General features: G+C 36.9%; 1 protein-coding gene across 6 annotated transcripts in view; it reads right to left on the bottom strand.

Moving 5' to 3' along the window:
- Nucleotides 1-1,015: 1,015 nt before the first annotated feature.
- Nucleotides 1,016-16,583, bottom strand: part of LOC126822669 (V-type proton ATPase 116 kDa subunit a 1) — a 44,515-nt gene continuing 28,947 nt past the window's right edge. For 5 of the 6 annotated variants that reach the window (XM_050551669.2, XM_050551667.2, XM_050551668.1 and 2 more), the window contains 5 exons: nucleotides 13,125-13,223; nucleotides 10,384-10,506; nucleotides 8,599-8,719; nucleotides 8,070-8,241; nucleotides 1,016-7,315 (listed from right to left, as the gene is read on the bottom strand). In XM_050551669.2, coding sequence (XP_050407626.1) covers nucleotides 7,219-7,315; nucleotides 8,070-8,241; nucleotides 8,599-8,719; nucleotides 10,384-10,506; nucleotides 13,125-13,223 — 612 coding nt within the window. In that variant the 3' untranslated portion in view covers nucleotides 1,016-7,218. The remainder of the gene's footprint in view (nucleotides 7,316-8,069; nucleotides 8,242-8,598; nucleotides 8,720-10,383; nucleotides 10,507-13,124; nucleotides 13,224-16,583) is intronic. The other variant, XM_050551670.2, reaches the window with a different exon arrangement.

Here is a 16,583-nt window from a genome sequence, read left to right on the forward strand (position 1 = left end):
TTAGGCGGTTATGTTTTTGGGTACCTACATGCGATTCACTCTGACAAGTGGCAGAAAAAAATTAACAAAATATTACTGACAGGCTAACTAGACACAATTTTATGGAACACAGTTACTTTTCACTTCACACATGTTTCCTGGATGATTCTCTCTGTGTTTTATTTTAGCAATGTAAACCATATAGGGATATGTACAGGTTTTATACAGATAGAATCTTAACTAATCCTAATAATTCTTGTAAATAAAAAGGAGTTTGGGCCTACTACGTAAAAAAATTTTTTTGGGGGGGGGGTCCAAGTATATTCAGACCCCCCCCCCCCCCCCCCAGAAAAACAATTGGGGGGGTCGGACCCCCCGATATGTGTGACGCCCATGTCACAAACTATTTGCTGTTGTGAATTTGGCACTTAGTTTTTAGGAGATATTTAATATTCCCAAAATTTCCTGAAAATTTGACATCAATTACATACTAAGCTGTTATTGGTAAAGAGATAGTACCAAAGAAAACTTCTGTGATAATTGACTTGATAAGATTCACAGGCAGCTCCTTACACACGTGAATGGCATAATTGTTTGGATGTCCACTGAGAAAGACTGGTGTTGGAATCTATTTAAATCGAGGCAGCTAGACGTAGGACATTACACCGGATGAGTGTTTTAGCAGCTGAAATTAAGGACGGGACCAGCCAGAAGTGATAGTGAAGTGGACATTTGCCCAGAAGTGTACCCACGGACGAAACTATTAGTGCCCACCAGAAAATGTAAGAACGTTAGTCGCAACGTTACCCGAAAAGGTTCATCAGGATTTTCAGTCTGATTAAGGATGGAGTAATGTCCCCTTGTCAGTGGCGCAGGACAGAGTGATGTCCCCTTGTCAGTGGTGCAAGTTGGAGTGATGTGCCCTTGTCAGTGGTGCAGGGAGGCGGAACCTGGCACGGAACAGTGCTTAGTTGCTCGGACGGGATGGAAAGCTGAGCCACTGTGGCTTCCCTGTTCAAATAAAATCAACTCGTACTTTCTGAACACAACACTTCATTTATTCACAATAATAAGACAATAAACCAAAATAACAAATAATATTAATTTATACGTCTCAAGTCATAAACATCAACAATCAATAAACATAGGGATAAGGTATCATGTGATAGGTATCATATACAAGGCATGGCCTGCTTTCTATTTAATAGGTATTGTACACAGGGCACTGTATGCTTTCCATTTCTCGACAAGATTTTATTGTGACCAACTCAAACCTACTATACGAACATAGGCCATTCCTACAAAATCTTAAAACTAAAATAATTTAAACAGTGGAGCCTTTTCATTGGATGACTGCTGCAATGATAATCTCAGCCAATGAAATGGCCTCATCCTTAAAAAATACTTTATTTTAGGTTTTCACGAGAAATATTAAGTCAAAATAACATTTTAACACAATGAACTTATCTAAGTCTGTTTTAACCGTCCACTTTATGTCAAACATTATCAAAATTAGGTAAATTAATTATGAGTATTTTTTTTAAAGGAAAACAATGAGTCAAAGGTCAAGGTATATGATACTTTCAAAGGTGTCATATGTATATGAGATCTGCAGTGTAACATATATTAAAGATACATTTGCGATCAAAACTTTAAAAAACTTATTTGTTTCAAAGAAGCTATAACTGAGAAGCAAAGATGCTTTGGGTAGATATGTTTTGTCAAGCTCTACAAGCACAATGTTTGTTGAGATTTAGCGAGCTCTACAAGCACAATGTTTGTTGAGATTTAGCGCTGTAGAAATGGATATTTATTTATTATAAAATGTTTTGACAGGGAATGGAATCGAACTAATTTGAACATGTTCTAAGTCCAAATCACGCAGCACGGGAATACATGGCCGAATAGTTTAATGCGTGCGCGTTGTATCATAAGGTCTGTCATTGAATCAAGTGGCGTGGTTTCGATTCCTCACTTGTACGTGACAAGGAGTAGGGTCGCCTGTCAAAGTCTGTTAACAACAAGACGAGCGCCATCGTAAATAATCTGCTGTGCAACAAATATTAAAATGTAATGAAGTATGAAAATGTTGTTTTGATTTAATATATTATATACCAGGGAAATGAAATGGGGTTTAACGTCCTACTGTTCTGCTCCTGACTGGGCTAATGATGACGAGTTTAGCCATACAGTGTGCTATGAGGGAAATTTTGCCCGGACAGCGGCACTACGACCTACTCTTATATCAAATTCTAACTGCCAAGGGATCTTTTACGTGCACGCCAATGTATACACAGGACCTCATTTTTTCACCCCATCTGAACGACTAGACAGCTGTCATTGTCAAGCCTTCCGTCCTGCATTATATACCAGAGAGTTGTTCATGGATTTCTTGGGTAAATTAATAATGATTATAACTGATCATACTCATGATATGCATGGATTCTATTTATATATAAATATCCCTTCTCTTCATTAGCCCAGTCGGTGCAGAACAGTAGGATGTTAAATCCCATTTCATTTCTTTTATATATTGAATACATATGGTTTCAGATCTCATTATAAATAAACAACCAATTATTTAATAGACAAATTTCTTAAATACTCTACAGAAATTCAATAAAAATTTAAAATAACAATAATAGTACTGTACTACAAATGGTCCTATATGCCACTGGGACTAAACATGAAGTATTATGTTTTACTGCTACTGCGTATAGCCTCCTTCAAATGATATGTTTCTCCCCAATGTGTCCACAGGCTTATTGTCTACAAGACAAATGAAATGGGGTTTAACGTCCTACTTTTCTGCTCCGAACTGGGCTAATGAAGACGGGCATACGCCATACGGTGTGTTATGAGGGAAATTTTGCCCAGACAGTGGCACTACGGCCTACTCTTATATTGAATTCCAACTTTCAAGGCATCTTTTACGTGCCCGCCAATGTGTACACAGGACCTTGGTTTTCCATCCCGTCAGAATGACTAGACAGCTGTCCTTGTCAGGCCCTCCGTCCTGCATCACTGAACCACGCTGGAAAATCTGGAAGAACTTTCTCGGCCAATGATGGGATCGAACACCCGACCTTCAGGCTAGCGAGCCAGCGTCTTACCCACCATCCACTAGAGAATATGTGTTAACAGTCTGGTGATAAAGCCACTTCAAACCCACTTCATTTTCTCTCTACTATTGTAGTGTTTAATGTCCGCTTCCCCCACAGGTGTCTTACTTTCATTTTTAATGTACCCGGAGTAAACCCACAAGGTTGAGAAGGCGCCCCATCTCCAAGTCACGTACACTCACTCCAGGGAGCGTGATACAACTGCAAGCCAGAGGTGACCGGTCAGCTAGAGGTCGAAGTGTGACAATCTAGACCACCGGACGGACACAATGAGGTGTTCACACCTCACCCACTAAAACAATAGGGGGTGGGGACAGTGGGGTTTCCACACACGTCCTTATACCCAGTAAAGTAAAAGGGGATGGGCAAAGTGAGGTGCCCACACCTTATACCCACTAAAACAATTGGATGGGCACATTCAGTGAAGTTTCCACACTTTACCCACTAAAACATATTAACAAGACACGCCCTATTTTAATAATATTAAGGTTGGGGGGTGTGTCTTTATGTGAATAGTTACTAATAGACTTATACAATAATTCAAACATTAACTATTTTATCTATAAGTTATGTTCAGTGAAAATTACAATCTCAATCCCAGAGATAAGTTTACCATAAACTTGTGATGTACCCTTCCGTTGGTCGCTTCACAAAGATCCAAGAGGGCGGCTCAAACTCGAGTTTCTTCAGAAATTTCAAGTATTTAGCCGAATCACTCACATTGAGCACTAAAAATAGTTCCGGTAAATCATCAAATCGGCTGTTTTCGAATTAATATGTAACTCACGCAACGAACCAATGCCTAATTGTCAAGAAATCCGTAGCGATTAAATTCTAACAAATCCTGCCAATCAGTAGCCACTGGGGGCGGAGCTTAGGAACCGATTTCACACTGATTAATGGCCGGCGAGTTTTACCGGAGATAAACGAATGGTAAAGTTATCTCTAGGATCGAAAATTGTGACAATTAGAGTCGATTAAAAGCTATAATTTAGTAAGTTTATCAATACTATAGATAGACTATATAATGTTATCCAGGATAAAATTTTTAATATATTTCTATATTTTCAATAACAACTATACTATACATCTGGGGCCTTATTCATAAAAACTTAAATCAAAATGTTTTAAGAATACAGCCCTTTTATTAGCCAAGAGCTGAATTTTATACTAGAATTTTAACTCTCGACCAATGAAATGGCTGCAACCTTAAAAATATTCCAGTTTAAATTTCTATGAATTAGACCCCAGATAATAATTCTAATATACTTTTATACAAGAAATATACCATCTTCGCATAAATTTTGTCAATAGGTTAGATTTACATTTTTTTTTTTATAAAAACACATCTCTCTATATACTTCTACATTTTCAATAAGAAATATAATATATACCCTCTTGGCATAATCTTTGTCAATAAGTTCAATTTACGTTTTTGATGTATAAAAACCCTTGAAAATCATTTTTATAAATTGAGATCATACTAAAAATCATCATGTTCCTTTTGACGAAATCTTAACTAATCAGAGTTATATGAAACACCTGAAAATTGACGGACTAATTTCGGACTACATTTTCTCAAAGATGCATGTAAACTAAATCTCATTTTGATAATAACATACATTCACTAGTCACTTAGCCAGGAGAGATTGGGGGTTAGTAGGGGATTTGGGGGTAGTATTATCGTCTGTCTAAAAACGAAACTGATCTCACAATTAAAAAAACTGATGGACTGACAGATATCAAACTTTTCAAATATCAACGACTGTCAGCTAGTCCCGTAGGTAGTGGGGGAGGGGCATGCAGGACAGCCCAACCAATGTCACCCGACTTTACAGGACGCCCATACTGATGTGGGCACTTTGGTCATTGGCTTCGTATTGCCCCCCACCCCCCCCAATAGCTACGGGCCTGTCAGCGCCCCTTCATAGTGTTTATCACCCACCCCCCACCCCTCCTGACACACTTGGATACACGTGTAACATATTTTATAGCTAATAATTAACAATGTTAATAATTTATGTTTTCTACCAAATTTACAACATCTAATGGTTCACATAAAATACATCACATATCAGCACTTTAATTTCAACATTTTATACTTAACAGATTTTAATAAATATAGAATAAGAAATTCATGTGAGCACGAAATGAATATTTTAAATGCGATCTACTGTCACTAGCAGCATTAATTACAAAAAACATCTATGTTCCATAACAAAACAAAAGTTAGGGTGGAGTTTATTTACCCCACAAACTATTCCAATCATTAAAGTTAGAGTGGAGTATAATTACCCCCACAAACCATTAAATTAATACGGCTCAAATCCTATCCTCAAAGATTTAACCCCCTGCCATTAAAACAAAACGACAGTAGCATGACCATTTTAATCAAGGCTGAACAGTGAAGCATTCATGAAGAAATATTAAATTTTCGAATCTATAGCAGACTAATCAGTCAGCTTGTTGTCTAAGAGTATCATATAATAATAATTATAATAATAGCACGACATGTCAATGAGAAATGGAAATGTTTATGTAGAAATGTTGCCGTATATTCATTTTGAGGTTTACATTACTACCATGAATATACAAAGTAAGTTGAAGACATGAATGAAATCGAATGTTTATTTAATATTACGTGATTAATGATATAGATCATTCAAATGAATGTGCAGAAGATGATAGTATTAACTATAACGTTAGTAAAACATGACATAATTAAATTAAAGTAGGGATTCCGCTTTTCTTAGGAGATACTATAATGAATCTATCAGGTATAAAATTCTCTCGATCCAAAGAACAATCGTGTGTAGAACATGTGCCGACTTATAATATCTCAAAACATCATGACAGCTGGAACATGTTTTTGGGTTTGATAATTTCATGATTCTACTCCCAAGACACATCCGTTATTGGAACTAATAGAACTATGTTGATTGAAATTCTGTCATTTCAGAATGTTCTGAGCTCACAATCGCTAAACCAAAAGAGAACCGGTTTTATTATGAACGGTATTAAATCATTGTGTATTGAATATTAACGAATAATGAAATGAGCTTTTAATAATGCCATATAAATAGAGGTTTGTTATGTTCGGTTTAATGGTCGAGAGCGATATATTAAGTAATGTATTGATACTGCCTGAGTGTTGTTTCAATATATTACACAATGTCTTTAGCTCGAGACCATTAAACAACAAAAAATACAGACACTTGCACGTGCTTTGGAATGAAATACGTCACGTGAGTCCAATATTTCATCTAGTATAAATAATGTGCGATTAGCAGGTTGCCCGTACCATTATTTGAAATAATGTTACGCTAACATCAAAGGCTGACGTCACATCTGTATTTTAAAGCCTAATCACTCAAACACCCATAATTTCTCTTTCATAAATTAAAATTAATTTTCTAATTGTAATTTCAATATTGAACATTTAGACGATAAACATTTTCCTAGTCACTCACCTTGCAATATTTCTTTTTCATAAATTAAAACTAATTTTTCTAATTGAAATTTCAATATTGAACATTTAGGTGATAAACAAGTCCTGTTTAGAATTTAGAGGGCTGTTATTGTGCACGCGATACCATTTAAATCATTAGAGGCCGAGATCATGCAATCTACAGTAATAGTCTGATAAATTCTAAACTAGAGATGTTTATCAAGATCATGCAATCAACATTAACAGTCTGGTAAATTCTCTAAATAGGGTTTAACGTCCACTCAACACAAACTAGGTCATTTTGGGACTAACATATGGTTCAATTTTATTTCAGTAATCGGCTTGCAGTGGGATAAAACCGGAGGACCCGGAGAAAACCCACAAAGTTAGACAGTATAGAATAACATCAATATGAATTCCATAGAATTGTGTACTGCGTATGTTTAATAGAAGATCCAAATCCAAACTTTGCTTAGTATTAAACAATATTTCATAGAATATATTCGTTCTGTGTATGTTTAATGGAATATATACTGAAGTTATTCTATTATGGTTATTTTCAGTTCATCACTTTTTAAAGCCAATGAATTTTGAGTAAAACTTCAGATGAAAAATAAAATGTTTGATAGACCCTGTTTCTGAACCACTAATAAAATCAGACCTAAGATTCTATTTTTCTTCTCCACCATGATCGAGAATATCTTCAAATGAGAATGGTTGGAACATGTAGCCTTCACCTTTGTAGAATTTACTCTGAAATTCAACCCTGCAAAATAAAATATAGAATTAATAATAACAAGCCAAGGGGTCAACAGTTAGCTCCGTTAGAGAGAGAGAGAGAGAGAGAGAGAGAGAGAAATGAGGTTTAACGTCCACTCGACACAAACTAGATCATTTCAGGACTAACATATGGTTCAATTTTATTTCAATAATTCGCTTGCACGCAGGCGATCTTTAGAAGATCCCAGAGAAAACCTGGGAGGTTGGAGCTTCGCTTGAGAACAGACATTAAGCTAGTCGACTGACATTTTAAGTCGTAAGTTGAAAACACTAAGTATACTTCAAGAATTTTGAGAAGTATAATATATTCTTCTTTCATTTAATTAAATTGAAAAGGTTGAATTAGTCCTTTTTGTGTATAACAGATGTAAACCGGAGTAGGGCTACATTACAAAACAGTATGCTAACTGTTGAATATGGCGGCCATTTAGAACAGAGATCTATTCTCTAAGTAGAGCAGATAGTTCTTAAGAAGGAGAACTTGAAGAAAACCCACGGGGTTGAACAGGCAACCCTACTGCTTATCAAATACAAGCTGTGAAACAACGCCACGGCACTTAACTCAATAGCAGACCTTTTGATCTAAAGCACACGCATCAAACTATTCAGCCACCCACCTTGCCATGTCTGGTTAACTGAGGCAACTTTCGAATTCTATGACTTGCCCTGATTATCCAGGCAATATCTATATACAACACACCATTTCCATGGAGACAACAAAAATAAGTTTATAATCTTACCAGTGAAGACGCAGAGCATGGAGAAAAGCTGAGAGTCCCTCCATCAGAACCAAGATAACGACCGTCAGACACGCCCAAAATGCGAATATTATAACTATTGCAAACGGTGCCACGAAGCCTGAAAATCCTAGCCCAATCCTCATCACCATCGTCCATAAAACTTCTGATAATTCTGTGAAAATATAAAATTCTGAATGAAACGATATGGGTATATATGGGTATATATGGGTATATATAAGGGCATTTAGTGAAAGCGATATATAATAACAAACTGAGAGAGAGAGAAATGGGGTTTAACGTCCATTCGACACAAAGTAGGTCATTTCGGGACTAACATATGGTTCAATTTTATTTCAATAATTGGCTTGCGCGTAGGGGTCTTTAGTCGTGGGAGGAAACCGGAGGACCCTGAGAAAACCCACGAGGTTGGACAGGCGACCCTACTCCTTGTCACATAATGAGCGAGACTGATAGCCCACAGTCTAATGAGACTGTGTAATAGATTAATAAAGAAGTTTAACGAACTTACGTGCATGAGCAAGACTGAGAGCCCACAGTCGTAGATAGGAAGCTGTGTGTGAGATACAGCCAAGACAATATTCAATAGTATGAATAGACTGGTTGATCATGACTTCAGGGAAATCAAATACCTGGATAATCAAAGACAATATAATTAGAAACAGAAACAGGAAATATAAACAGCCGTATGTCAATAACCAGGTACAGGTATGTCTATAACCAGGTACAGGTATGTCAATAACCAGGTGTGTCTATAACCAGGTACAGGTATGTCAATAACCAGGTGTGTCTATAACCAGGTACAGCTATGTCAATAACCAGGTATGTCTATATATACCACATGATGTTTAAGTGTCCTACCTGTTGTGTAAATTATCCATTACATCCTATTTTACTTGTCCAGAGGGTTCGAAAATATTTTAAAATCCAAGTCACATTTGAAAAAGTTTACGTTAGACTTTTCAAATCATTTAGTTTAATTTTTCCAATTTTTTAAATTAGGTGTGTTAAGATGAAATTTGTATCATCAATTAATTGGAATACTGTAAAATAGTACAATTTGTTGACCAGAATAAAGATTAGGACATATTATTGTTACAACAAGAGTGGTATTGAGCCTTTAAGGCATTTGATCAAACTAAAGCACATGCATCACGATCTAGGAGAGTTTTACCAGATTCCAGGAGTCAATGTATAAAATTCTACATCATAATATATATATTTTACGCTTGATGAACATTTACGGCAACAAACTCGTGAACTTTTGAAGAAACATTCGATGACTACGTTCAGTTTTATATCTTAAAATATATAGCGAAACCACAAAAGTTAATTTTCCAGGAGTTACAAGGAGTAATCTTGTTTTTCCAGGAGTTACAAGGAGTAATCTTGTTTTTCCAGGAGTTACAAGGAGTAATCTTGTTTTTCCAGGATTTCCCAGTACTGGAAATAACATTATCATTTTTCCAGGATTTTCAAGGAGTGTGCGAACCTTGTTAAATTCGTAAAAACAGCATTAAACAGGAGATGAAGCAAACAAAATGTAGCAACATAAAATCATGCTTAGCTTAACGATCTATAATACATATATACCAATATACAGTCACGATAACAAAACAAAGGCAACAAACTAGGGTCAGGGGTCAAGGGTCACAGGTCAGGAATGTTTATCAATCAATTAAAGGATACATGTACATATCAGATATATCTTAGTGGCTAAAACTGGTTGAACAAGTCTTACAAACTTTTATCCTAGTTCTGTGCTACTATACCAAATCTCCGTGGTCCTTTTTTAGACATACGTACTTTCAGTTCCCATGGCAATGGAAGCTTATGGACCCTATTTTCTGAAGTTGACAACGATTTTTATCGAGACCCAATTCAGGACTCTATTAACCCCAACTAAAAATTTTGAAACAGCATCCTTGTAACAAACTGTCTGGGCAACCATGTCCAAATACTTACCAAGGTTACAGATGCAACTCAATAATTTCAGAAGGCAAATTGTCATAATTTACCGTTATATCTCTTGCAGTTACACTATTTCTGTTTTGGTCATCGCGAGTGGTAAAGTGGTTTGCCACAATTTGAGTCATACAAAAACTTGTCCAAGATCTATGTCCCCCTATTGGTAAGTAATAGTTTACAATAATTTAAGAGAATTTTAGGGGCCCGCTCGATATATTATGTTCGGAACTGCAATCAGATTTATAAAGTAAAATAATAACAATCATTCAATCAATTGTAACAAGTCAATCGAGCGGACCCCTGATTCTCTCAAAGGGGAGATAATCACCTTCTCTTCTTCCTCCTCTACGTGGTGAGTACCGCCGACATCATTATGATGCGTGACTTCTGCTTCTGGATCTGAATGGTTTACGAGATCTCCGCTGTTCACTGACAGATGTTGATGTTTAAACTAGGAACAGAAATACAAGATTTATAAACAAACAATTCCACCGAGATATCAACATCCTTTATACCCAAAACATCCTGTACCCCTGTATACCCAAAACATCCAGTACCCCTGTATACCCCTAAATACCCTAAACATCCAGTACCCCTGTATATCCTAAACATCCTGTACCCCTTTACAAGATAGCTATTTGAATATTTTAAGTCTTTACATTATTGCTATTTGAATATTCTAAACAATTTCGGCACATTCTTAGGTTTCTAAACATAGATAGTTTAATTGTAAGTATCTTCAATTATAAGTATCTCAAATTATAAGTATCTTAAATTATAAGTATCTTGAATTATAAGTATCTCGAATTATAAGTATCTTGAATTATAAGTATCTTGAATTATAAGTATCTTGAATTATAAATATCTTGAATTATAAGTATTTCAAATTATAAATGGTTTTAAATTGATATATCTTTCTTATTACTGTTTATCTATTTTTGAACATTGATTTATTATTGTAGTAGATAGTAAATACTTCATGGGAGATAAGAAAACAAATCAAGTTTCATTATTTTCAAATGACACCATATATTAAACAATGAGCTTGAACAGACTAAAACTTGTCTCAAAGAACTTAAACAAAATTGGTTATTTCCTGGCATTGACAAATCCAAAAGATATATAAATAATTTGCCGATATTCAGTGGAGCCGAAGAGGTAGATATAAAAAATAGTTATTTGTTATTTCCCGACATTGACAACCAAAAACAGATAGATATAAAAAATAGTTATTTCCGGACATTTAGAACAGCTATAGAGAGATAGTTATAAAAAATTGTGCTGTTTAAGATAAACATTCCTGAAAATAAACAAATGGAAGAATAGCCAACAACAATAAACAATCATGGAGAACATATTATACTGAGAGAAAGAGAGAGAGAGAGAGAGAGAGAGAGAGAGAGAGCTGATATTTTTAAATTTGTGTGGGAAATGTTTTATAAATATCATTAAAACCAGTGCAAAAAGGAAACTGAAAATGAAAAGAAACAGGGTCAAGGTCCTACTGTTCTGCTCCGCCTGTGCTAATGAAGATGGGCATACACCATTCAGTGTGCTATCAGGGAAATTTTGCCCGGACTGTAATGCACCAATGTGTACATGGTTCCTCGGTTTTTCATCCCATCTGAACGGCTAGACAGCTGTCCTGGTCAGGCCTTCCGTCCTGCATCACTATCACACCGGAAAATCTTGATTAACTTTCGTGGCCAACACTGGGATCGAACCTGTGACCTTACTCATGTGCAAATCGAGAGAGAAATGGGGTTTAACGTCCACTCGACACAAACTAGGTCATTTCGGGACTAACACATGGTTCAATTTTATTTCAATAATTCGCATGTGCCTATTTAGCAGTGGACGGAAACCGGAGGACCCTACTCCTTGTCAAGCACAACCAGGGATTCGAAACTACTCCAGTTGACTCAATGACAGACCTTATGATACAGCGAGCACATGCTAACCATTCGGCCATCCACCCCCCACCCCCCTGTGCAAAAAGAGAAATCTGTGCCAGAGAAAATGACAGGCATGAGAGGAATAGTGATGAAAAAAGCTTGAATTTGTTGGGCCTGATAATGTCTATGATTACCAGACCTGATAGTAACTAAATGGCAGGACGGAGATCCTGACAGCTGTCTAGTCCTTAGGATGGGACGAAAAACAAGGGCCTGTGTACACATTGGCAGGCACGTAAAAGATCCCATTACAATTTGGATTCAATATAAGAGTAGGCCATAGCACCCCTGTCCGGTCAAAATATTCCTCATAGCACACTGTACGGCATATGCACGTCTCCATTAGCTCAGTCGGAGCAGAACAGTAGGGCATTAAACCCTATTTCATTTCATGTCATTATTTGTTTGAAATAGACGTCTTGATGACTGTGACATAAATGACGAACACATAAAGAAAAAGGTAAACAAGAACAAAACATGAAATTAAAGTCAACAGGTATTTCAGATACTGGAAAAATTTCATGTCATTTGTTTCCATGGTGATCATGTCAGATCTAGTCTACGAAATCTAACTTGGACCTGAAACCAAAACTGATGAGCCACGACCAATTATATTCGTGTTCTGGGCAAGAATCCAAACATTTAATTACATTCCTTGGACCAAACATGGTAGTTTGAGAGCCAATCACATTCCCGGAATCTTAAATAAGGTACTTTAGAGAGCCAATCACATTCCCAGAACCAAATAAGGTGCTTCTGACAGCCAATCACATTCCCAGAACCAAATAAGATTGATGGACAGCCAATCACATTCCCAGAACTAAATAAGGTACTTCTGACAGCCAAATCACATTCCCAGAACCAAATAAGGTTGATTGATAGCCAATCACATTCCCAGAACCAAATAAGGTTGATTGATAGCCAATCACATTCCCAGAACCAAATAAGGTAGATTGAGAGCCAATCACATTCCCAGAAACCAAATAAGGTAGATTGAGAGCCAATCACATTCCCAGAAACCAAATAAGGTCATTGAAGGACCAAATCCCAAGTTAATTTGGAAGTCAACCAATCACATTCCCAGAACCAATTATAAATTGTGATCAGTGTGTACCTGAATATCAGTCTCGGTATAACGAGCATGTGGTGAAGCGTAAGCGACTTCTGATTCACCGTTAATATCGCCTAGCAACACATCAAACTTTCGTCGTTTCTGTAAAGTTTTAATAAGAGAGGAGAATTTATTAACGACTTGTGTCGAGTTTAAGATGAGGCACAATTTTAAATAAAATAAAACCAAGTACGAAGAATCCAAACCATTAGACAAAATAGAAGTCCTAAAAAAACGGTATAGGCAAAATAGTGTAATCAGCAAATGGACTGTTCACCGTGTACAAAATACATGGCGAACAGTGGTAACAGGTGCCCGAAAGAGTAAGTTAACCCTGCCTGGCGCCACACCCGCTATAGCTGCATCCTAACCATTAGACGAAATCTCAGTAAAAAGTGATCTTACCAAAAACAAATCTTTTGGTTTTAAAATTACCCAAATTACACGGCTTTGAACCCTTATTTCTTTTATCTTAACCTCTTTAGTACTTGGATCGTGTCGTGAGTGTTCCTTAGTGCGTCAGCAAGCCACAGTGGCTCAGTGAGTAGGATGTCGGCTCGCTCATCTGCGATGGCCCAAAAAAATCATCGGGATTCTCTAGCCTGGTTTCCCCTTGTCAGTGGTGCAGGATCGAGGGTTGTATAGTCAATCGGGGTTCCGTGTACACATTGACGTTTATGTTAAAGATCCCTTGGCAGTTGGAATTCGATATAAGAGTAGGTCGTAGCACCGGTGTCCGGGCAAAATTTTCCTTATAGCGCACTGCATAGCAAACTTCATTAGCCAAATCAGTGCAGAACAGTAGGACGTTAAACCCTATTTCATTTTCATTTCCTTAGTGTCTGAAACCATCCGCGTAACGTAGACTAGTATACAGTCCTACAATATGGAAGTTAATCACATGACTTGGGGCTGTCTAGTTCCAGGAAACTGTATTCAGAAGGCTTCTGGGACTATCCAGGGATATATTTGTATCACATTTCTCTATTTTTGATCATGGAAAGAGAGTAGTCCTTATTTACATAAACCAAATTCTAAATCATTAAATAGGGATAATCCCCATTCAACTGCAGACTTTATATTAACAATTTATTTGAAAAAATTTCAGCATTTTAAACTGTCATATTGTCCATAACGAAGTCTAAGTAAGAAACTGATAAGAATATATTAACAGACAGAATGAGATTGAGAATTAACATATTTTAATAAAGCATTTGGACGGCACAACATGGAATGTAGATAAAGTTAGCCAGGGGCTTGTACAAAGGAGGGAATGAGGCGGAGAAGGGGAAATTGAGGCGGAAAAAACACATTACTGGCATTGATGTAGGCATACAGGTATTAGACCACTTGGTCACACACACGCATGAGAGAGAACTGAGATTTAACGTCCATGCAACACATGGTTCAAGGCATAGGGGTCAGTAGTAGGAGGAACCCACAAGGTTAGTTAGGTGACCCTACTCCTTTACACGTACAAGTGTGGGATCGAGTACACGCCACTTGAATTAATGTCAGACCTAAGGATCTAAAGCGCACATGTTAGACCACTTGGTCACCCAGACCCACGAACAAAATCGTGGGAATAATATAGGCTATGCCTGTTTCCCAATCCCTATTCAGATACAAATCTGAATAAAATATTGCTTATAAAAAAAAAACCCAGCATGTTATTTTAATAACTGAACCTGCGACTGCAGAGATGACAGTCCGTTGTATTAAGCATAGATCAGCATGTTATTTCATTAACTGGACCCATGACTGCAGGGATGACAGTCTGTAGTATTAAGCGTAGATCAGCATATGATTTCAATAACTGAACCCACGACCGCAAGGATGACAGTCCTTAGTATTAAGCGTTTATCAGTAACCCCACACAATCCCTTTTGTATCAGGTGCGCTGCTGTTCTCTAAATAAAGAAATACAGTAAAACAGAAAAGTCTACAGAGGCTACAAAAGATGGCAATTTGATTAAAACACAGATCTATATTTCGTTTCGTTTTTTTATACTTTCGATGGCCTACACTACATGAACATCTGACAAGTTATAGCGATAGGTCACGTCAGGGGTCAAAAGATCGACTTATGACCTATGACGTCAGACATTTGATTAATCAATCAGCATTGATGTTACTGGTGGATTACCCACAGTTCCGTGAAAAACATGCCTAAAGCTTGCCATAACAGACCGTTTCATTGGCTTATCCCTGACACTATTCAGAACACGAGTTAAATAACAACTCTTCCAGATCCAAGTGAAGTAAAGACAAATAAAACAAAATTTTGAACTATAAAAACGAAACGAAATAGGATCTGTGTTTTAACCAGATTGATATGGGATGGGTAAAACTAAATATAAACAAGCCAACAGTGAGGCTGATGTCCCCCGCCGAAATCCCAAAATAAATAGATGACGCATATTAATTAATCTTACATTTACTTTTATCAAAAGCATCAGGCAAACAAACTATACACTAAGTTTCATCACTTTCTATCAGATAGAATCAAGATTATCTTGTCCCAAAGCATCGACAAATGAAATTAATTAGCTCTGCTTCGCTTTAGCTCGAAATGTTAATCATTCAAATTGCAATCAAATTGCTTATCGCTCCTTAGCCTCAGCAGAAAATTTGCACCATCGAACTTACTGAAGGTAATGATATAATGAATCTATATTCGGAGTTTCAAGGCCCTAGCATTGATGTAATAAAGCTATACACCAAGTGTCCTCACTCTCACTTAATTATAACTATAGTTATCGTGTCCCAAAGCATCAACCATTCAAATTGCTTATCTCTGCTTACCCTCAGCAGAAAATGCTCATCTTTAACTCCATCAAGGCATTGACCTAATAAACACGTACACCAAGTTTGAACATTCTAGCTCAATTAGGAGAGTTATTGCGTTCTAAAATCTCGGCCAATCAAATTGCTTATCGCTCTGCTTACCCTGAGCAGAAAATGCTCATTATCGAACTTAGTCAAGGTATTGATGTAATGAAACTATACACCAAGTTTCATCACTCTCACTTAATTAGAACAAAAGTTATCATGTCCCAAAGCATCAACCAATCAAATTGCTCATCTCTGCTTACCCTAAGCAGAATATGCTCATCTTCGAACTCCATCAAAGTATTGACCTAATAAACACCTACACCAAGTTTGAACATTCTATCTCAATTAGAAAGACAGTTATTATGTCCCAAAAAGTGTGACGGACAGAGGGACAGACAGACAGGTGGACGAACCCATTTTAATAGTCCACTGCTTTCTTAGAAAGGCGGGGGACAAAATTTTTTTGATATAAAAATGCTCATCTTCGAACTCCATCAAGGCATTGACCTAATCAACACATACACCAAGTTTGAACATTCTAGCCCAATTAGGAAGAGAGTTATCGTGTCCCAAAGCATCAACCAATCAAATTGCTTATCTCTGCTTACCTAAGCGGAAAATGCTCAT

This window comes from Patella vulgata, chromosome 5 (assembly GCF_932274485.2).
Source record: "Patella vulgata chromosome 5, xgPatVulg1.2, whole genome shotgun sequence".
Taxonomy (NCBI): domain Eukaryota; kingdom Metazoa; phylum Mollusca; class Gastropoda; family Patellidae; genus Patella; species Patella vulgata.